General features: G+C 45.4%; 2 protein-coding genes across 14 annotated transcripts in view; both read right to left on the minus strand.

The window, feature by feature from the left end:
• Positions 1-392: 392 nt before the first annotated feature.
• ly6pge (lymphocyte antigen 6 family member pge) lies at positions 393-5,659 on the minus strand. The gene is made up of 3 exons (XM_035399806.1): positions 5,402-5,659; positions 2,594-2,710; positions 393-1,958 (listed from the first exon to the last, which is right to left on the minus strand). The coding sequence occupies exons 1-3, from the start codon at positions 5,466-5,468 to the stop codon at positions 1,762-1,764; spliced, it is 381 nt and encodes a 126-aa protein (XP_035255697.1). The 5' UTR covers positions 5,469-5,659; the 3' UTR covers positions 393-1,761.
• Positions 5,660-6,961: 1,302 nt separating this feature from the next.
• tacc2 (transforming, acidic coiled-coil containing protein 2) overlaps positions 6,962-23,414 on the minus strand; it is a 77,849-nt gene continuing 61,396 nt past the window's right edge. For 4 of the 13 annotated variants that reach the window (XM_035400715.1, XM_035400719.1, XM_035400717.1 and 1 more), the window contains 15 exons: positions 23,249-23,309; positions 22,515-22,758; positions 20,742-20,791; positions 20,442-20,551; positions 19,868-20,021; positions 19,120-19,254; positions 18,593-18,685; positions 13,964-14,098; positions 13,499-13,575; positions 11,204-11,247; positions 10,360-10,368; positions 8,997-9,157; positions 8,750-8,856; positions 8,090-8,210; positions 6,962-7,943 (listed from right to left, as the gene is read on the minus strand). In XM_035400715.1, coding sequence (XP_035256606.1) covers positions 7,878-7,943; positions 8,090-8,210; positions 8,750-8,856; positions 8,997-9,157; positions 10,360-10,368; positions 11,204-11,247; positions 13,499-13,575; positions 13,964-14,098; positions 18,593-18,685; positions 19,120-19,254; positions 19,868-20,021; positions 20,442-20,551; positions 20,742-20,791; positions 22,515-22,758; positions 23,249-23,309 — 1,567 coding nt within the window. In that variant the 3' untranslated portion in view covers positions 6,962-7,877. The remainder of the gene's footprint in view (positions 7,944-8,089; positions 8,211-8,749; positions 8,857-8,996; positions 9,158-10,359; positions 10,369-11,203; positions 11,248-13,498; positions 13,576-13,963; positions 14,099-18,592; positions 18,686-19,119; positions 19,255-19,867; positions 20,022-20,441; positions 20,552-20,741; positions 20,792-22,514; positions 22,759-23,248; positions 23,310-23,414) is intronic. The other 9 variants (XM_035400727.1, XM_035400716.1, XM_035400728.1 and 6 more) reach the window with 6 other exon arrangements.

Below are 23,414 nucleotides of genomic sequence, written 5' to 3' on the forward strand. Positions count from 1 at the left end.
ACGTAATCTCAATACTGAGAGCCACTGTGTAGTCATAACAAATGTGAAACATAACAAATGGTGGAAGAACAGTGGGAAAGTTATGTAGTCAGCAGGACCTGACCAAAAACCTACATTGTATTGTCAGAACTATGAGCAAATGGTGTTCCGATGGCTGGTGTATTTGTGATGCTTGTCTGACTTTTCAAACTATGTGTGGTATCATGTTAGAACATCCAGTGGCCATCCAGAACCATTCTGCAGCATAGTGCCAACGTCATCGCATGGCTTCAACATTACTGTAACATGGTGTTACTGTGATGCTGCAGCATTTCTCCGTCTAATCTCCATACAGTACATCAATGCTCTCTCCTCTTTCACTGAAACATATGAAGGACACAAGAAATACGGAAAAAAGATGCTATTTTTTATTGGTTATATTTACATTGGACTAAAGAGAACATTATGTGGCAGAAAGAGGTTTTTTAAAAATATTGATACATCTCTGGTTAATTACTCGGTAATCAATTTCTCATCGATTTCTAATCTTTTTCCTGAGGAGTCTAGGAAAAATAACAAAAAGCTCTGAAAGGAAATAAACAAAGGATGTGTTGTACAAAAATCCCTGCAGCCTCAGCCTTTGGTGCACTTTATTTTTTGTCACTTTAAAGAGAGTACGTCTTCCTACGTTCCTTCCACTTATTCTTATTCACTCATCTTTTAGTTATTTATTTATTTATTTATTTACTTACTTATTTATTTACAGCCTGTCACCTTTGTATTTGCAAGTGTTGAGTCCTAAACACACAACAGCGTCCTGTGAGAAACCATACCTTTGCACCACCTGTCTTTCTCTCTGACCCCCTCTCCCTTTCTCCCGCGCGTGTTTGGCATGCAGTGCATCCTGGAGCCTGCGGCTGTGGGGTGAGTTCCAGTAGAAACCTCATAAATCTTTAAACGGCTTCTAGGAGGGCCGGATTAGCGTGGCCTCGAGCACCTGACCAGAGAGCCTAAGAGGCTTGTGACTTTAAAAAGCGCACTGTGAGTTCTTCTTCTTTTTTTTTTTTAGCCTTATAAGCCAGCTGGTGTTAAAAATACATAGATATATACAGAACGGAGAGGGAGAGACACTGTTGATAATTAATTAACAGGTAGGGAAGTGCTAGCACATCCGCCTTTCTTGCGGAAGGAATCTAAATACACATCTCATCTGTCCTCCCCCCGTTCAGCTAGTGTTTTCTCAACCACTCCACACAGTCACCTTTTGGCTGCAAACCCACTGTGGAAGCACTAAGAACCCGAAACATCCTCTACATTCAGCACGTGTCAGCACGTTGTTAAGCTTCTGGCTGGTGTCACACGGGCTGACATGTCGTCATGGCTGCGGTAATGCCAGTGATGGGTTTAACGGCTGGGCTTGGGAGAGTGACACGGCGGGGGCGGGGCCTGTTCTGTGGTCGATGAGGGGCTTAGGGGTGGACGAGGCAATGGGGCGGAGGGCAGGAAGACGGCGAGTGCTCCGGGCTGTGAGGTTAGTCTTCTTTTGGCCAGTAACTGAGTGGCCCTGTTAAGCCAGAGGAGGGCGCTAGAGTGACCGGGTCAGACGCGTTTGCGATACGGAATGGCCATCGCCTATGCACCAGCAAGGTGTGGAGGGAGTGTCTGGGGGGTAGTTATGTGAGATGACAGCAGGTTCAGAAGGAGGTTTTTTTTGAGTAGCCAGGTTATCCATGACTGTAAAATGACATGGTGTGGGGGGGTGTGAGAGGGCAATAGGGGCGGTTAAATAAAGAGCAGGTGTAGTGAAATGGGGAGGAGGACCAGCAGAACGTTGAGCCCGCTGCTGAAGCCCGGGGCATCGCCCGACACGTTGCAGTTATCGGTGAAGCAGCAGTGAGCTCTGACCCCTGGGGCTCGGTATCCCTGAGTGTTAGCCTGGTTACAGAAGGATTTGTAGGAGCAAGACTTCATGACTCCACCTGGACGAGAGAGCGAGAGAGAGAGAGAGAGAGAGAGAGAGGTCACAAACCAGCATCTTTTCTGTCAGCAAGTACGTCACTGGCCATATGTCCCCAGTTCTTAACTCAAGACCAATCTGATTGTGGCAGATGTCACATCCGAACAAATCACTGAGGTACACTTTGATTTGCTGTTTCTATCACTGACTAACAGCATGTGTAGATGTCCCTCAAGAGTCCATACTAACCACACCACCATCATGTGACTGTATTACAGGTGTTTTTTTTGTTTTGGTTTTTTTTTTGGTGCACATACACTCTGTCCACTAAGCACTGATCCTAGAGCGGTGTAATTATTTGTTTTCAGAGTTTAGAGCAGTGATATTCAAATCTCAAAGTAGCACCCCTGGTTTTCATTCCTCCCCCCTAACCAGGAACGGATTTAAACCTGATGCACTAGGGGTGTCATCGCCGGCCAATCAGTGCCATTATCGGTCTATGCACTGTCAGGCAAAAGAGGAAGCCGTCGGTACTGCTGTCCTCGAGGGCCAGATTTGGGTATCCCTGCTTTAGGATGAGAGATAAGAATGACCCCCCTGGTGCAGTTTTTTGGCGACTGGGCGGAGCGAGGGAGTGCTCCTGGGACAGACACTCACTTCCGTGGCCGCGGACCACAGCGCAGGCGTCGGAGTGGCTGGGGCAGGTTTTGGAGCCCTGCCGGTTGCAGTCTTCGTCATTGGCGCCCATGCAGGTGTAGCATTGCAGAGCCTCACCTGGAAAAGAGAGATGAAGAGCGATTACCTGAGAAAAGAAGACCGATGCTGGCCGGTTAAACACCTGGACAAGACAGGTGACCAAAACGGACTAATTAAGAACCTGGAAAAGACAGGTGACCAACACTGACCAGTCAAAAACCTAGACAAGGGAGGTGACCAACACAGACCAATTATGAATATAGAAAAGACAAATGACCAGCAGAGAGGCTATATACTTGCAAAGCATAACGACTAATCAAGAGAGGCATTAAAATAAGATTATTATTTATTACCTATTTTCAGTAGGATCATGTGGTTGATTAAATGTTAAATTACAATAAATGGTGGCCATGACAAAGAAACTAAGCTGACCATTGAGAATGGCAGGGGTGACGACACCAGCACCACATCAACGCAACCCCTTAACACAATGTATCTTAACACATGGAGGCATCATACATCAGATGTTAAATCAACACAACACACAGTACAGCAAACACAGCGTCGACTAGCCACACCGCTGTGGAGGAAAACATATGATGGATACCATCCTTTCCTTCAATCAGTCAATCAATAAATCAATTTGACCAGGAGACAAGGTCATCATATGTGCCCTTGGTCTCATCAGCAAGTCAGTTCCATAACAATCTATCAGCCTGAGTTTGGCAGTTTAAGCACATAGCTGAGCTGAATTGAATATGTTTCTCTAGGAACCACATCATAATGCTTTTAATTTGTAAATATATAATATCATATATTTTATAGACAGTACATATGATATATATTATGATATATTCCGTATATAAAATTAAGCCACCAGAAGGAGATGGCTCTAAAGTTCAAAATGAATTTAATTCTTGCCAAACCTTGGAATGAGAACAGTCAACAGCATAAGCATAACATGGCTCTCTCTGACCCATTCCTTCTAATTTCACCATGAAAGCTGCTTGGGACCATTGAAATATCGAACCAACGTAAAGTTCCAACAAGAGGCGAACTCAAGTACTCTCTCAAAAAAAGCCTCCCTTTCCCCCTCGGCTTCCCTTCTACACATTCCATGGAACAGTATTGCACCTGCACCGGAATGGAACATACGACAGCAAGATCTTTCTCCGTTGAATGTTCAACCTCAGGATGTCCTACACAGCAGCAGTTTCCCTTGTTCTACGGAGGGATGTTCTGCAGAGGAGTGCATTCAAGGGAAAGATGCTCTGAAGATCCCAGCATTGACATGCTGGAACACAGCATGCAGATTCGGGGCAAGAAAGCAGATTCAGGACAAGCACCACTTATATACTCAAAAAAGTGCCCAGCTTCTCATGGGTGTGTGCCTACAGACAGTAGGGCTCTTACAAATATTCCCAGAGTGCTTCTGTGCGGTAGTCATTTCAAAAAGACTTTTGAAATGTTTCTGAGAAATTTATTTATTTTTTCCTCCCCCCAAAACATTTCTGTAAAATATGCCTTTTAGTACATGGCTTTAAAGCATCAAATGCCTGAACTCAAAGGGCTGTCTCCCTGGTGTCTCTGCTGGAAGAGCACAGCGGTCTGGGGGTGATGTTTTTCACCAATGCCCGTTTCTTTTGGATCTATTCTCAGGCCCAAGGGAGGTCTTTTTACTTTGATCACACGAGCAGATAGAACTGTCAAGTGGCAAAGTGCACTGGATGAAGATGTTTAGGATGAGTCTGGTCTTCAGGGTAGACATCGCACACATCTTCCTGCATATATGACATCAGAAAGCCTTGCGATTGATCAAGCTGATTTTTTGATGCGCTCTTCGGACAGGATCTACCTCCGGTGGCTTTTCGTGTCGGTGTAAATGGCAATAACCAGAACATTCAGCGCTGAGCTGACCCCAATCCATCAGTCAAAGCCCCTCCCTTCCCCTTCTCTTAACATCATTAGTTTCAGTCTTATTATGAGATTAGCAAACCGAGATTACTCGTCAGTTAAGAAATCAATAACACATGGTGGGAACTGGAAGGCTATATGATGCACAATGTTCTTTTAAGCTGCCCGAGTCATCCACAAGTACATAATGTTTACATATTAAATCAGTAAAGATAAGTGGCATTTCTTACTGATGTGGGGTAAGTATAGATCAAATCACACGGAGCCAGATTGACATATCATTCTCATACCTTGGACTGCAAATATGGTTATAGAGTCAAGAAATTTATTTAACAAGTCGCGAACTACTGGAGGCAATGAGCCCAATACACATTGATTCAAATAAAGAAACAGAGACAGACACATGTTAGATGGATAGAAACATTAGAGACTGAACATTAAGTAGAGGAAATGAAAGGGGGAGAGGAAGGGACAGGGTGAAGAGAGAAGAAAAAGAGATGACAAGGAGAGAGGGATGAAATGCACTGGAGTGAGAAAGTGGCAGAAAGAGAGGAGAGGAAGGATGGAGAACAAGATCAGATTTTGATAAACTAGATTAGAGAAGGCAAGATAAGAATTGAGTGACAGAAGAGAAAAGTCAAAATGGAAGGAGCAGGAAATGGGAGGAAAGAAAAAGCAGAGTAACTAGAAAGAAGAGGGACAGAAATAAGAGCAAGGGAGAGATTTAGAGCTGGAGGGAAATGGATGGAAGCAGAAAGACAGAGAAATTAAGAAAAGAAAGAAAAAATGACCCAGCAGATAAGAGCAGGTCAAATAAATGAACAGAAATTCATCAAATGAAAATAAATGACTTACTGTGGGCAGCGAAGAGGATGCAGAGAATCAGACAACAGTAGACAGCTTTCATGGTGCTGGTCTTCATCGTCCGTATGTTTGCGCAATGAGGAGCAGGTTGTTTTCTGTTAAACTTTTAATCCTAATCCAAGCAACCGCAAGGCTAATACCACTGCTCGGATGGACAAGGAGATTACAGGCTGACAGTGGAACCAGTGACTTCAGTCTCAGATAGTTCTCACGAGTGAGACAAGTCCAAGGAAGACACACACAGCACAGATGACCACTGGCCCGCCCCTGCCCCACCTCTCATCCTTACTCCTTTGCCCCGTCCCTCCTCCTCTCTCCCTCTACCCCGCCCTGCCTCTCCCCCTTGCCCCTTTGACCCATAACCAGGTCAAATCCTCATCCTTAACTCACTCAGCCTGTACGGAAACATCATTCTCAATGCATTGATGCGATACTGTGTGCTTCATGCCATTTAAGTTACGTTGTGATCATTTTGTGTATCCAAAAGAGAATCTTCTCTCTCCCACAATGCTCAGTAGCCCAGTACCCCAGATCTATCTTTTGTGCCAAGACATTCTTGAGAGAGTGGGGGCGGTAGACTGAAAACTAGGACATTTTGTTTTTGCTTTTCTTTCTGGGCACTGTTGAAGGGCCTTAATGTTTGCACTCACTGTTTTCTGCACGGGATCTTTCCAGCAGTTTAAGAAAGTTATGGGAAATTTCAGAGTTGAAAAACAGGGGAACTTATCTTGCTTCTGCTGTCAGGTACTGACTGACCTTTTATAAAATCATGGGTGACAACGCCATATGTTTTGCTGAAGATTCATAAAATAATCGTCAATGTAAAGCATAAGCAGTCGGTGAAATGTTCCCTCCCACGCATTTCACTCCATGACCCTCGCTTCACAAAAGAAGAAATGACTCAGCCATTCTCCAACCTGCACAAACTCACAGAAGTCGCAAATGAGAGGGAGATCTTAGATTATGAGCCACAATGGAGGACTATTATCAGCACAATAGAGTGTGCAATCACGGGGCTGAATGGGACGCTCTTAGATGGAAGGCAAGCAGATGTAGAGATAGGCAAATTGGTCGGCACGGTGAGCTCCTGATGGCATGCCCGGCCAATCAATCAGGCGCCTAGGCTTTGCTGCTAGGGCAAAAAAAAAAAAGAACAAAAAAAAAAACTGCTCATTCAGGACTAAAACTGTTTCTGAATCAGCTTTCTGTGTGTGTTTGAATTACTGATAAGACTTACACTGGTAAGTTATGTTATGTGCACACAAAACAGTGATGTTTAGTGTGGCACATCTCAAAGTCAGTGTGTTGCGTGCAGTATGTGTGGTGACTCGCTGTAACACTAGGCAAAGCCCAAGACTTCTGCTGTGTGTTCAGGACCCACAGGAAAGGAACATTGCATCTCTGTTTACTCTGTTAAAGCTATTTCTTACATTATGGTGATCTTAAGTAGGCCAACACAGGTGTACGACAGTAGTGTAGAGAGAGACAGAGTGTGTGTGTGTGTGTGTGTGTGTGTGTGTGTGTAAGAGCGCAAGAACAGAAGTGCCAATGTTTGTATTGCCATCTTTTATTGCACTTTTAAAGCCTGTTTCCACCCAGGGCAAAATTCCATCCTGACCCATCCATATTAAATTAATCAAATCAGAATCAGAGAATCAGAACAATAACCAGAAAATGAATTATTATCATTATTAAAATAATAAAATAAATTTCCCTGTTTCTTTCTTTATGGAAGCAAAGAAACAAACACACAAAAAATATCTACAAAATTACACCAAGGTTGTGGAATAACTGACAGAATACAATATCAAAAAACTCTGGTGTCTTCCTATCTGATCATCTGCCTAAATTTTTATTTACAAAAAGAAGATACTCTTTCATCTACTACATGCAATTGTTATAATTAATATGTTTATCATTATAATTAATAGCAATTTTATAATGAATGTATGAATGATTAAATTAATGGATGAGTTGATTAGTCTAGAACATTTTTGTAACTTTTTTGATGAGACTTGTTGCTTTTCCTGGTTGAGAAGATGTTGCAGGTGTTTGCAGTCTGTCTCTCCAGTGGTTGCCAGGACAACATTAATTGTGATGACCTCATCCTTGATCTTACACAAGACCCCTGATACAGGAAACTTGATACAAATTGAACACAAGAAGGAAAAACAAACCGGAACCAAAAACAGTGAATCCATTGTCCGGTAGCCATCGCCCCTTCCTGTAGGAGGCGCTGCTGCTCAAATACTCAAGTCTCCCAGTAAAGAAAGTTCAGTGGAGTAAGAGAAAAGGGACCTGTCCGACTCCATCAGGCAGTCTGTCCATCTGTCCAGGAGATATTCAAACGGAGAGAAAGCGAAAGGACTCCTGCCTCTCTTTCCACCCCCTCTCTTCACCTCTTTTTGCTCCTGGGTAAATGGGCAGGGTGTGCCAGTGAGTGGCCAAACAGCTGAGCAACAGCAAGCTAGCTCTTCCCCATCTTGGAGATGAGTTCATCGCAGATCTTGGTCAGTTCCTCAATCTCTTTGTTCTGTGGGAGGAACAGACAAACAGCAAAAAGTCACTCATATGGAAGAAATGTCATCTTCCCAGTTATTTGCGAGTGTGTGTACTTGCACTTACTTATGCACATACACATGCACACACATGCCCACACACACACAGGCACACACTGACCTTCTGCTCGAGGGTACGCTCCAGGGACTCCACCTTCATCTGCTCCTTGCGAAGGCTGGCCTGGTAGGCGGCCTGCTCCTGCTTCGCTTTGGCTCGAACCTGCGCAATGTCTGCGTTCGCCCTGGGGGGACACCGCAAGAGCACGCGTGCGGGTGAGGGTTTCAGACGTGGCGCAGAATAACACAAAGCAGCATCATCGCTCCTCTGGGGCAGTCATGCCTGCGGCTCATTTTTCAGTCCTTCCTGGGAGGGGTATTCTGACACTGCGCAGATGCGTATCTAGACAGACTCCATTTTTTGTGGAATCTGAATAATGCTTTTTTGTTGGACCCCATTTACCCTCCAGACCACCCGCTGAATTTCCCTGCTGGACATGCTATCACATACCCGAATAAGCTGGGAAGGCTTTGACATTTATTTCTGAAATAGGCCTTCTAATTTGCTGATTTAACATATGCTAAACTGTTCAGATGAAACCCAGGGAGATATCTGCTCTTGCAGACAGTGGAATGAGTGTGTGAGGGTGCGATTTTTGGCAGAGTGAATGTGTGAGGGTGCGATTTTGGGCAGAGTGAGCGTGGGAGTGTGTGTGCGGTTTTGGGCAGAGTGAGCGTGGGCGTGTGCGGTTTCGGGCAGGGAAGGGAGAAGGGCGATCCTCACTTGTCCAGTTTCTCCTCGGCGTGGATCTTCAGGGCCTGGTATCGCTGCTCCTCCTTACGCACTCGGGACAGGTACTCCTGCGCGCACTTCTTCAGAACCTCCTCATTCTGGATGGGGGGGGGGGGGGGGGGGGGGTAGAGATGGGTCATACGGATAAGGGCTGAGGACAGATACAGGAGTGTGTGGACAGCTCGGTGCAGGTAAAGGTGAATATAAGCACATACACAGGCGTATATAGACAGCTCACCTTACGGAAGCCCTCCAGGACATCCTTCATCTTCTCATATCGGCGAAACAGGTCCGCCAGAGACTTCTCCACTGAGTTGAGGTCAGCCAGAGCCTGGTCCTTTTCTAGGATCAGCTGCTGGATGGTGTGATGGGACAGAGACTTCTCCCGCTGTTCATCCTCTGATATACATGCACACACACATCCAGAGATATTAGTCTGCAATACGAACCCCCACTGTCTCTTTATCACATGCACACACACGCACGTGCACGCTCACACGCGCGCACACACACACACACAGATCTAGAGATATTAGACTACAAACAGACCCCCACTCTATTTATCCCATACGCACAAGCACACAGAAACACACAAGCACATATTTACAACAGTTTTCTAAATAAAAGTAAAACATATCTAAATCAAATTGTAACTAAGACATTCAGTTATTCAGTAATGTAATTTGCCAAGCCATTCTTAAATGAAGTACACAGTAGAGTTGTAAATTGTTAACACATTGAAAAAGCAACATATTAAGACAAAATATATGCTGGTAAATGTAAGGCTACATTGAATTTTTATTAATAACATTTTGATTAAAATGGTGTTGTAGAGGATGGTTGTTTGGGCTGCAGTGCTGCTGGTCTCATAGCCCTGTGATGATGTAATGCATGCAGATGAGACACACACTGAATGATTGGAAAATCAAACAAACTGGAAGGATAGACAGCCTTGATGATTGGCCAGAAGGGCCTGCGGGCGAGTGACCTCTCAGTATTGGAGGACATCGGTGCTTAAGACAGCTCCGCCCCCCAGCAACTTTCTCTTTCCTAGTGAAAGACTTAGTAAAAGAACCACCTATTGACACTTGCTAATTCCTGCTAATTGTTTAAGAAACTTTGATGCCTTGCTTGGATTGAAGGTGCCAAGGTTTCTTTAAAAAAATAAAAAAAGTAGAAACTCACTATGAATGCTATGTATTCGACCGTCTGGGTCTATCCTAAAACAATGTCTATTGTCTGTGCAAGACAGAAGTGGGGTTAAATGGAGTTCAGTTACAGGAGTTGTCTTGGAGACAGAAATCAGAACGTGTTAACTTGACAGCACATTACATTCATGCTGATTGGCTAATTACAGCTGTCATTGTGACATGATGACTGAAGACAGGTGAAGTCCTAAGAATACAGAAACTGCACGATATGATGTCATTTTACTTTTTGAGACCCAGCAACCACAAAATATTACAAAATAATGAAAGACAGAAATAAAACAATAAAAATGCAGCTGATCGGAGGCAGACACACGATAGACAGATTTCACTTTTTTCGCCCCTCAGTCTGAAGCGTGTGGATTAAACATAAATGCACAATAATTTACTTACCAGGCATGCCTGATTGGTTTATCAAAGAGTTAGGAGCAAAGATGGAAAAAGAAAAGAAGGGTCCGCGTTAAGTCAAGCCAGAATGGTGGGATGGAGAAATGGAGGTATGGAGGAATGGCAGGGTGGAGGAAGGGAAGGAAGGATGAAGTGATTCATGGAAGACGACAGCAAGTTAGAAAAGATAAAGAAACAAGCTTGTGCAATGAAAATGTGGAAAGGAAATTAGATTAAAAGATAAGAAGTACAAGAACTTCCATAGCAAGGAATGGTGCAAAAAGAGAGAGGCGAACAGGAAGTAGAAAAGCAGTTTTCATAATGAAAGTGGAGAAGAATCTGGCAGTGATCATGATGACAAAAAAGATGCTGTGCGAGCATAGTCAGTTTTCAAAAAAAAAAAAAAGAAGATGCTTTTACATTGTGAGAGGTACATTACTGAGGAAACCAAACATTGCACACAGTCACATAACACCTGTTCCCAGACAGAAATCTCACTCAGGCACTCTCACTGACACCAGTCCTCCTGCACTGTTAACCTAATGACGCGCGAGGGCTACTGGGGTATCAAGCACATTTTGAAATCAATCATGGCAGAGGTAAGACAGGAAAGCAGGCAAACAAACTTTGGCTTTGCATTTGGAATCTACTGTATCAGGACTTTCTGAAGTCTTCGTGTGCCTGCCATTTTTTTTTTTTCTAAAGCTAAAAATACTGGTTTATTTCCAAAGGGTAACAGATTTTCTTTGAGAGAGATAGAGAGGTGTAGAGAGAGATAGAGAGAGAGAGAGAGAAAGAGAGATTCACTGTGGAATGTGGGCACAGGGTTGCCAGGGAAACAGATGCTCACCTATCATCTGTGCAATGGTCTTCTCATACTCCGCCACTATCCTCCTGCAGAACAACAAAGCAGCACAGGCTGTCACTCAGACAGGCAAACAGCTGGACTCATCTTACATCACACTACATTACATCACACTACTGGCATTTGGCAGGCGCTCTCATCCAGAACGACTTACAATAACAAGATAAGAGCATAAATTGGGGTTAGGAGCAGCAGTGACCCTAAAGGTGGGAGATAAATTATAAAAAAATAACCATTTTATGGCCCATTTTGTTTTTCAATTTGACCATTTAAATTCTAGTCTTTTGCTCTCAGTAGACCACACTGGTTCATGCAGACCTGCCATAAATGCTCATTTTCAAACACGCTCAGCTTTCTGTTAATTAAGTCTGAGCTGACTGTTAATTGAACTAAATTAGCCAAAATATAACACACATTTCTGTTGGGTTTTTCTTTTGTCATAGATATGAATTATTACTCTAATAGAAGAAGATGATCATTTCTGATTTTAGGTTCATTTGAGGCTTTTAAAAACCTTGCACTACAACAAGTAACTGGAATGATTATTAATCATAACTGAGACAGCTGGATTTTGTTTGCTCACATAATTTTGCAGAGATTTCCAAAAAAAATAAGCTGAACAAACAACTCCGATTTATCTTCATATTACTCTTGCACAATCACAGCAGTACATTTATTTCAAAAAACAATTTACAGCAGATTGAATTTGACCTAAGTCATAAAAATCAGCATTCAGTTAACAGTTCAGTCAAGCCCAATTAGCAAACTCTACAGTACAGAACACAACTGGAACACAAACCGGGATGTACAGCCCTAACCTAAATCCAACCCAGAATCCCGCCTGAACATTCCTAAAAATAAACAGCCAATGAGACGGATGGGAGCTCAGTTGCTCAGGCTACGCAGGGCCTGCGTTTCGGTGATTCTGCACAGCTCTGCATACTGGGTGGTTACGTTCTTCACCCCGCGTTCCTGGGCCCTGCGGTTCGGGCTCGAGGGAGACTGTGAGCGGGCTTGCCTGGAAGAGCACGTTGGCGGAATGGTAATTGGATGGATTAATAATGCTTTAAAGAGCCTCTTAGCCTGCACAGATCTTGAGGCTAATAAGCCTAACGCGCTAAGCACTCCCTTATCCACATTGACAGGGCCCGGCCATCTGGCACGTGCACAACAGCCCACCCCTGCTGCTGCTTCTGAGGGTGGGGTGGAAAATGGGGGCTGACAAGAAGATTTTTGGCTCTGTTTCTTTTATTTTTATTTTTTTTTAGCAGTCACAAAAACCACAGGGGAAGACCAAACTAACAATCACACATTCTTCCAGCGCGTTACAGAAAGCAACGGCCCGTTTCAGATGAGAACTCATGCAGGACTTTTGTGTACTGCTGTCCTCCCGAACCACATCGCATTGGCTGAGCTCCAGCTGAAGTCCTCACAGTGCTTCTGAAATGTGTCTCAGCAGCATGGCAAGAAGGCTTTGCAAGAAACTGAATCTGAGGTGGCAGCGTTTCTTTTTTCACATTCCTGTCAACCCTGTGAGGATGTCACACCTCATCCTAACCCGAACCTCAGTTACTACAGAAGAAGAATGCAGAAACGTTGCACAACTGACAGGGATGGATTGAAGCAGGGACAGGATGAGTCACCCTCCCTACGGAACCAAATCTCTTTCTGTAACCCATAATCCCATTCTCTTTATCCCCACCCCACTGCCAAGTCATGTGCACAAGTGCAATCTTTAATGAGCTTGGGGTACAGATGAAGATAAAAAGAGATTAATAGACAGACAGATGTTAATGAATAATTATTATTTAATTGTTATTTAAAAAGAACAGCAGCACAAGAGGTTCCTCAACTTAAAACATGCAAGTCTTAGTACAAATTGTTTGTGACCAATAAAATAAAAAGAAGTTCTGCTGTGGAATGTCACAATAAAATTGAATTTATGTTGTTTACATTTCATGGATCTAATTGCAATGGGTGATGTACGGCAGCCATTTTGCATCAGAATGTTTGCTGAGCTGGAGAGGGAGCGATTTATTTTAACCAATTATACTGAGGGATGATTAGGTTGAGACTCCAGATCGGGAACACCAGGGAACACCCCTACCGTTTGCGATAAGTGCCCTGGGATTTTAAAATCATGGTCGGAATCTTGGTTTCATTGCTCATCTGAGCGTTGTGTTCAGGCAGAGCATCCCCACCACCCCACAGGAGACACGCAGCCTCGCTGATGCAGATTCAGTGAAAAACACGCCTGTAGAACCTGAGACGCGGCCTCACCTCATTTCCACAACTTCCTGCCGGCTCTCCTCGTACTTCCTCTGCCACTCCACTACTTCCTGCTCCTTGGCCACAATCTGAGGAGGAGCACATGACAGTGTGAACTGACTGATCAGCCATATCTCAGGAACCTTACAGATACTGCATATGATATCCTCCTGAGACCCAGAAAAAAAAGTTTTTACAGTATTTGACATAATACTTGGATGACTAAATATGTTGCAGTGAGAAAAATGTCCATTGTGAATCTTGAATGGATGAAAGAAGTTAGTGAACTGATCTGCATTTAGCCTAAAGTCTGAAGTAAATGAAGGCAATGATCCTCTTTTTAAAATCATCATTATTTACTCATATTATTCATCTGAGAATAGGGCTCATGTAATGGGGGTCAGCTGATGGGTGGTTTGAGGGAACCTGTGATGAACTCTGTCCTGGCGGTGGCAGGGTGATTGACGGGTACAATACCTCCTCTCGTGCGATGCCCAGGGAGTGGTCCAGATCGGGGGGCAGGTAGGAGCTGCCCACCCCCTCACTGTACCCGGATCGAGAGTACAGGGGCCCCTTGGACACTGAGTCAGCGGAGGACGTGACCTCTCTCTGCTGGGGGGGACAGGGAAGCAAAGCATATTAGTCAAATTATCATATGCCACACACACACATGCACATACGCGTATAGTCACGTAGAACACACAGGTCAAGAGGAAAAGCCAAACCAAACCAAAAATCAGCACGGTGAGTTAACAAACAGCAATCCCAAAATGCAACAGGCTTTCTCATGTAAGCGTTTCACGCCACCAAACACCTCCAGTCTTCGCTGTGTGAATCTGAGGTGCTTAGGCACCATTGCAGCTGGGCACAGACACGGCCTGCAATGGCCTCTAGTGTGGTACACCTGCGCACCACACCTGCTCTCTTGGGATTGGCTGCTGAGTGCGATGGGTTTTGAGATCGGGTCCAAGCAGGAGAGAGGGGGAGCTGGGTGGAACTGCATCTGGAAGGGGTGGGGAGGTGGGTGGGTGTGATATCTGTCCTGTGTTAGTATGATATCCTGGGCTGCATCACAGGGGAACGTCAAAGGTCAAAGTTCAGCCTGTCACTGTTTGTGGCTGATAGAGAACAATAGCTGTTTACCCTGCAGCCTTCCCAGTCTTTAGTACCTGCATTTACCAGAAGACTTGTCTTTAAAATGGAGACACTAATATGCAATTATCAGGACACATGCTCCAGGGTAAATGATCACCAGGGTTTTCTGTGCTGGTATCATTGTCTAACATATTTTTGAGTGCTGAGATGTGATACATATAAGCGCTTTCATAGTTTGGGATCACTTTCCCAGTTCTGAAAAAGTATGAATTCTGTAGTACACTGGCAGCCTCTGTCCACATGCAGATTGGGTAAATACATGCTAATGACATTAAGCAATGAATGCCACTTGTCACTTGCCCAGTGTACGCTAGCTAAAACACAACAGACACAATCAGAGGGACCCAGGGCACAGTGTTTAGTCTGCGAAAATAACTGAATCTGAATTTAATCATTTTAGAACCTCAACACTTCTGCACCTGGAGTCTGAGGCATAGGGGGGAGACAAACTGTGTGGGGCAGCTGGGGTGTGAGGGGAGAAAAAGAAAAGGGAAAGAATAATAAAGATAATAATAAAAAAAGATAAATAAAAGATACAATTCAAGATCCAAGACAAGGGAGAGAGGGAACACAGAAAGGGATATCCACTAAAATTTATTCTGAAAACATCATGGTATCCCCACAGTGTCTTTTTTGCATTGAGAAAACAATAGTAAAGGTTTACTGTATGTTCTCATTACAGGTCTACTGAAGGGATGAAAATAACTATTCAATGTACAGTATGCATGTACTCTTTGAAGAAGCATTGCCAAATGTTTACGTTGTGTACACTTACAACTCTGTTGAAGGAACATAAAGCTTTACAGTATTCGAGACTACAGTGTTACAGAAAAATAGCATGTGTTGTTGTTGTTGTCACACAGTTTAACAGTTTATTAACACCTCTATGTCAAGATATCTAATGGGAACAATGCAGAAAATAGCTATTCTATTTTCATAATGTGAAGCCTATTTCTGTCTTTATTTCATGCCCAAGGCACACAGAAACCAGCTTAACACCTCTGGTCTATGAGGTCAAAGCAATAGCCTGGGTTCCATTTCTGATGCTGTTGCTATGACAACATACTTTAATCCTGGGATTATGCTGGGGTCACGGTGCAGTCCCACTCCTAACACCCCAGCGATGACAGAACCTGTCAGAGATTACACGGCCTCTGACACTGCACAGGATGGGTCAAGGGGGCGGGTTTGGAGTTTAAGCTCATGTAAGAAGCATCTCGTGATCTGTTCTGAACTTCCCACCTCTTGAGGGGTCTCTTAAGGGGAGAGGGCATATGTGCGTGTGTGTGTGTGTGTGTGTGTGTGTGTGCTGTACAGTATGTATGTGTGTGCTGCATTTGTGTGTGTGTGTGTGTGTGTGTGTGTGTGTGTGCGCGCATTTGTGTGTGTGTGTGTGTGTGTGTGCTGTATGTGTAGATGTGCGTGTGTGTGTGTGTGTGTGTGTGTGTGTGTGTGTGCGTGCGTGTGCACCTGCATGTGTTTGTGTGTGTGCATGTGTGTGTGAGTGTGTGTGCTATATGTGCATGCTCTTAGCACACTATCTGGGAGTAGAACGCAAGTTGCATAAGCTAAGCTGCTGGACAGACAGCCAGCCACTCCCCCCCCCCCCCATGTTGTGCAGCTGGGGCACTCCCAGAACGTGCCGACCCCCCTCCAAACTCGGGGGCAGGATTATGGTAATGGGACTACAGTAAGCGAGTGATATTATTACCCACCCTACACAGCGTGACTGTGGACAGGTCATCTCAGAGCTAATGTTGATTAGCATGCCATTGTTCTCTGGGCTCAGAACGTGCTAAGTGTATGCTGACACAACACGTGACTCCTCAGGGCTGTGAGTCTATTCTTGAGTCATGGAACACTGCATGGAACATGCCGCAGTTCCGTAGTTAAGCATTTGAAATAATGATAGAACTAATAATGAGGAAGTGGACTTCATTGGGAAAAACTTTATGATCTTTATGATCTACACCATGCCACAGGAATGTTATCCAAATGTAATGTGGTTGGTTTGGAATAAGGCTGGACTTTGGTATGGGGGTAAACAGTAATGGGGCTGGTTTTTCGATGGGGGCGGGGGGGGGGGGGGGGGGGGGTTAGGGGGGCAGAGGTGGGGTGCAGGGGGCAGGAGATTGGGTTAATTGGGCCTCTTACTTTGGCAATCTGTGAGCCGATGAGATTCCATCGGCGAGGAAAAGGCTTTTGGAGGCGTGACTGTGGGGCGTGAGAGATGAGACTGGAGATGAGATGGATGATTGGGTGTGGAGCACAACGAGATGGCATGTTTCTCACTGAGAGGGCTACTAGCACCCTGCGAGCCTGACCAGGAATACGCGAGTATAAATAATGCATGGATGGATGGATGGACAGCATCTAGTACTCATTCTATTGCTGCTACTGCCACTACCAGTCCAGCTACTACTGCAACTGAATGGGAACCACTGACTCATATGTGCTGTTATAATGAGACTCTTGATCAGATTTGATTTCCATGATCTTCCATGGTCTGATAAACTGAGAGGAAGAGAGAGGTAGGAGAGAGGGAAAGAGCGATTGGGGACAAAAGATTGGGGAGGAAGAGCGAGGGTGAGAGGGGGAGGAAAAAGGCGAGGAAGTGGGCTGGTTGAGAAACAACATAGCTCAAGAAGAGAGAGGGAAGGTTAATCTGTGAATGAGAGAACAGACATTCTCCTGGCCTGTGAAGTTCAGAGCAGCAGTTTCTCTCTATCTCTTTCACACACACAGGAAGGAACTGACAGAAAATCACCATGGAAACTGCTGCAGCAGCCCGCAATGCTACGCAGTGAAGTGGCCCACTAAAACCTTCTTCCGTTCCGTACAGGTGACAGACTGTTCGCCATGAACGCCAGCTAACACATGAAGCCACCATACCGCCTGAGGCTTCGACAGCGCCATACCCCGAGGGGTATAATTTCATTTCAGCGGCAGAAAAATACACATTTAAACTATTCGAAATCAGTGGGAGCCGTGTCGCCATGTCTTGAAGCCAAGCCGTAGTGAACATAAGCAAGTTTTCAGTGGTATGATGCAGATTGATATTTCTGTAGTAGGCCGTACAATCCAGATGGGGGCAAAACAGCCCCCCTCAAACCACTGCCCCACCGCAACACCACCCAACACACACACACACACACACACCTCAAAGACCAGATGTAATAGGGGCAGTGGTGGTCAATGCTGCTCACAATGTTTCTACTGCTTAATGATGTGACTGGGCATATCATATTGCCCTTTTCGTGTGTCTAACTCATGTGGTTCAAGCTGACACTATAGACTGTGGGTGCACTGCATATCTACAGACAGGCGAACATCTTTGGCCAGCAGGGTTAGTCAGGGAGTCAGGGAGTCATGATCCAGTCAATAAACAAGAATGTGACATGGGATTGGGCAATAAATAAAGTTTCTCTATGCGATCCATATTTCTGACTAATACTGCCACAGAGGCCACTGTGGCTGCCTTTAGTCAGCCAGCAAGACACCTCTCATAGATCATCTACGGTACATTAGCCATGAGGTTAATATAATCAGGCCCTGAACGCAACATCCCAAGTCACCTTGATGTTTGCTAATGCTTCTCCTGTCCAGGCAACATGCAGGGATCTCACAAAGGCCTGAACGGAGGAGACACACTTCATCCGCCAATCAGGAGCGAGGGTCAAACACGGGAGGAGCCAATGGCCAACCGGGGACAAGCCGGGTTAGAGATGCAACATGGGGAGAATCTGGAGATGATGCAGAGCACTCCCATGTTCGCTAGGTCGCTAGGGCAACGGGGCGCGCGCTCACATCGACGCCGCGGCTGTGGGGTTTAGTAGGGAAGGCGATGGGCGGCCAAGGCCGGACGCATACACACGCACGCGTGCATGCACGCACACGGGCGCAGCCGGCGCAGGCTGGCGCAGGCTGGCGCAGGCTGGCCGGGCTCAGTACCTCGGGGATTACACAGGACAGGGAGGGACTCTGGGAGATTTTTTGGGCTACTTGCAGAGCCTCTATCCTCAGGGCTGCGAGCACCAGCTCCTCCTGGGGCGCGAGGAGTGGGGAAGAGGGGTGTGGCCCAGTGGGGTGAGGGGAGGAGAGAGGGGTTAAAGCACAGACTCGGTGTCGCAACACTGGGCATGCCCAAACACTCTGCACCCCCCCAACACCATTCAATCAATTACAAACACTGCCCCTCACATCATCCAGTGAACATTTTCACAGATCCTCCCACCTCTCTCTCTCTCTCTTTCTCTCTCTCTCACACACACACACACACACACACATTCACACGCACAGTGCAGCTAACTCCCTAGAATAGTAGGAAGAGGAAAAACAAGAAAGGAATGCGGAGCGCGATGGAGAAGAAGGAGAGGACCGCGGAGCGCCAGCTCTGTGCGACGCCAGACAGACGCTCAAAGGGGAGGGGCCGTGGGAGAGCTCAAAGGGGAGGGGCCAGCAGGTTCCCCTGTACACACCTGCAGCTTCTGAGCAAACGCGGTGGGGTTGGTCTCGGCCAGGTCGGGCTCCAGGTACTGCAGTGGCCCCCCCGACTCAGACAGTCTGTCTAAAAGCGGGATGTCAGCAGGGTCCACGGGGCCTTGGGGAGGGGTCTACAGGTGGGTTGGTGGGCGGAGGGGGGGGGGCACGGTCAGCAGAGCAAAGCCAGCTATTGTACAATACAGCAGCCGAGTCTCACACAGGTAGGACTGCGTGAAGTCGGACAGGTATTGCATATATATATATATATACATACTGTGCATAAACATCTGTTGAGCAAACAATAGCTGCAATAAAAATGAACATGTAAATGAGCATGTGTGCATACCATCTGCACTGAACAATGTGCAAATCAAAAATGGGAAATCAACAAGCCCACTAAATCAGACACCAGGTTCTCTTTGACAAATATGAAAGACCGTCTCCCTCTAGTGGCTATAATGAAACATAGCATGCTGGAGAGGCTGTGCTTGCCCAGGGCTCGAACACCTACAGCACAGAATTCTTAAAGCAGACAAATATTTAAAAAAAACATTTTTTTTTAGACTTTATAATCTATTGTCTTTCAGTGGTATTGCAATTGTTAGTGGTTGGGTTTTATAGATCCTTTGCAGGGATTGTACAATGAAAATCTGAACACCCCCCAAAGCAAAATCATAACTTGTCTACTGGTCAACTCCTGTGTATTGTCGGGGGGGGCAGGTTTCGGTTAGCGGGTCTACTCACCATTCTGTCCCTCTCAGAGCTGGAAATGGGGTTCAGTGATTCGCTCTCCCGATTTCGACTCTTTTCTGCCCCCATGGGGTCCAGACTCCCCCGAGACGACAGCACCGGGGATTTACCCCCTGCAGAGATCTGAGCCTCCATCTCCTCAAAACTCCTGCAGAGAGAGGGAGAGAGAGAGGGAGAGAGATAGAGATAGAGATTGAGTTACAGTTCTATAGAAGGCTTTGTGCTATGTGTGTGTTTGTGTGTGAGCAGATATGTAGCTAGGGGCGTGGCTGGGGTTTTGTGTTTGAACTCCCCCCCCCTCCCCCCATGTGGTGAAGTAAAATAAAATATGAGAAAGTTGACCATGAAGAACTGACCCCCCTCCCCCCCCAGTTGATAGCTTTTTCCAGTCTTAACTTCGTCACTTCAGTGTGGAATTTCGAACCTCCACCCCTGAATTCCAAGCTATGTCACTGTGAGCAATTACATGTCCGTATGTGCATGTACGTGCATGTATTGTACATATGTTTGTGGGTGTGTGTGTGTGTGTGTGTGTGTGTGTGTGTGTGTAATTAAAGCGTGTTTGTACCCTGTGCAGGGGGAACTGGGTTCGGATCCCCGCATGCCAGAGCTCTTGTTGGGGGTGTCTGCCACCGAGTCCAACTTCAAGTACAGAGACGGCTTCTTCACAGAGAGAGGCTGGAACAAACACAAGTTCAGTTACATCAGCTCCGCCTATCACCTCTGTAGGAACAGGACATTGGTGATTTCATTGGAAAGTATTCACACATCAACAACACCATTTATTTATTTATTTATTGTCTGTGTTCATGGCAACACGACTGTTTATCTACATGTATGTCTGTCATGCCTGTCTGTGGATACTCACAGGGCTAGAGGAGCCAAGTTTCTCCATATACTCAATCTCGTAGTCTGTCACTGAGGATGAAAAGAGAAAGAAAATGAGGAGGAGAAGGAAGAAGGGGGAGGGTATGGTGGGAATGTTGGGGGGAAGAAGAGAAGGAAGAGAAAGAGAGAAAAGGGGATAAGTGACACACAAAAAGCAAAGTCTTCAGCCATCAAATCCAGTCTATTTACTGCACATGATGCACAGAACATGGTTTTCACTACAGCTTGATCAGCATGCTGTGGCGGGGGGGCGGGGGGGGCGGGGGGGGGGGGGTATGGCTGTACTGGTGACACTGCATGGGAAATCTGTTGTTCTGTCATCAGCTTTTCGTGACCCAGTTTAGACTGATATGCCTCTTGACTTGGGCAAGGCAGATTAACATAGGGTCAGAGGTCACAGAGGGGACAGGCCAATCAGCTGGGACCAGGAACAAACACATTGATTGTGCTGCTGATGACGTCATCATCCTGTTGTACTGTATCTCCTCCTATTTGGAGCATGAGACCCATAGCATGTGGACTGTTTCAGTTATACTCTCTCTCTCCCTCTCTCTCTCTCTCTCTATCTCTCTCTCTCTCTCTATCTCTCTCTCTCACACACACACACGCACATGCACACACAAGCATTTGTCAGGAATGTACCGTATGACTGCAGTACAGTATGTGTAAATTAGTTTTGCACCAGGATTTATGATTAGCGGTATGATTCATTTACAAACACTGAACACATTAAGTCAAAGTCATATGACCCCTATGAGTCAACAGACACGATGAAGTGAACTCGGAGAACGAGCCCTGTGACAGGCAGGACCCGACCCACACTGTGCTGAATGTACACTCCTCCCCTCCACCTCCTCTACACTCAGCAACAAAGTCACACATTTCTGCCCTCCGTTCATTATCCTCAGTTACCCAAGACTTTTCTGTCTATTAGCAGTAACTCTTCAAAAAACAGTTTCTGTTTAGCCCATAATTTTAGTTGTACTACTATTATAGTAAAGATAGTAGCAATAGTAGTAGTAGTAGTTGTTATCATTATTATTACAGATATTTCAACTAAAACAAGACCTAATTTTGATTATTGATAAATCATTTTGATTAGGAAATGACATATAGTAACTTTTTATTATTTTTAAATACCAATGCTGAAATTAATATAAAAAAAAAACAAAGATAGTAGAAACACAGAAAGGATCTGCATGTGCCAGCACTCCAATAAATAACATTTTTAACTTTAAAAAGTCGTGTCGATAATCACATTTGATCTTGTTTTTTTTTTTTTACCACAATAGAACAGTTAAAAAGCAACAACAACAAAAAAACATCTACGGGTTTTCTGCAGAAATGGATAACAAGGAGGGTTTTCTTAAATACATAAGGTCAGCTGTCCATACATACATAAAGGTTAGATGAGGACTCACTCAGGGTGGAAAAAGCCAGTCCAAACGCAGCTGAGTTTCATTATTAAGCACTAAGAGAGTAGTTGTTAGAAAGCTTGGTTGTCAAGTTTGGTTGCGTGGGTGGGGAGAGAGTGAGTGGCAGAGTGAGACAATAGCACATTGAGTGTGTGAGTGTGTGGGCTCTGTGACATCACTGTTCTCTTTTTACATGAATTCCAGTTCCACAATCATGCTACCAAGAGACTGGGTGAAAAAGATGATGTCACAATGGAGTCCCTAAGCTGAAAACAGAACTACATGCATGTGCACATGCGCTTGGATAGACACAAGCATGCAGTCACGCCTCCCCTCACCGTGCTGCTGTGGGGGCAAGCTGTTCTCATTGACAAAGGCAGTGAGGTCAGAGGGCTGGGGGTAGTCCGGGGCGTCAGAGGTCAGCTCCGCCTCCACGCCATGAAGAGTTGCCCACTTCTGATTGGTGGAGCAGGCGAGCTTCTCCTCGTCGGTGGCGTGGTCGTCCTGTGGGATGTCGAGGGGCGTGGGGTCCTGCGAATGGTCATGGGGGGTCATGGCAAGCGAGAAACACACAGGACACAACTGTAGTGGTATGGGGTGAAGATACGAAATGATTTTACCTTGTTAGAGTCCACCATCACAGCAACACAGATCAAACAATTTAATTCTGTTCACTTACAATACATGGATAGGGTCATGAAGAGGTACAAACAGAATGCAAATGAAAATGTGTTCAGATACAGAGGTTTCGATTTTAACGATAAATTGGACAGGCAACTAGAAAAGACAGGTGAACAGAGTTACTGATGTGAAGATGTAGGTTGACAGAACTGGGGATGGGACAGGTGAATGGGAAAAAGGAGACAGGTAGACTGAGGTGCAGGTGAATAGAAAGACAGTGAGGTAAATGGGGGACAGGTGAACAGGGCGACAGGTAGACTGAGGTGCAGGTGAATAGAAAGGCAGTGAGGTGAACGGGGGACAGGTGAACAGGGAGACCGGTAGACTGAGGTACAGGTGAACAGGGTCACAGGGAAATGTGAATGAAGGACAGGGTGTGTGTAAGACCTACCTGTGACGCTGCCTCAGACATGGGGGACCTCTTCGGAGACTTCTTCACTCTGAATGTGTTACTGAAAGACAAGAGAGAGAGGGCCAATGAGAAGTGACCACTGACTGACTGCTGAAGCAGCCTGGACTGAATCTATTCCCTACATTCACTGCTTACTTCCACCTAC

The sequence above is a fragment of the Anguilla anguilla genome, chromosome 18 (genome assembly GCF_013347855.1).
Source record: "Anguilla anguilla isolate fAngAng1 chromosome 18, fAngAng1.pri, whole genome shotgun sequence".
Lineage (NCBI taxonomy): Eukaryota > Metazoa > Chordata > Actinopteri > Anguilliformes > Anguillidae > Anguilla > Anguilla anguilla.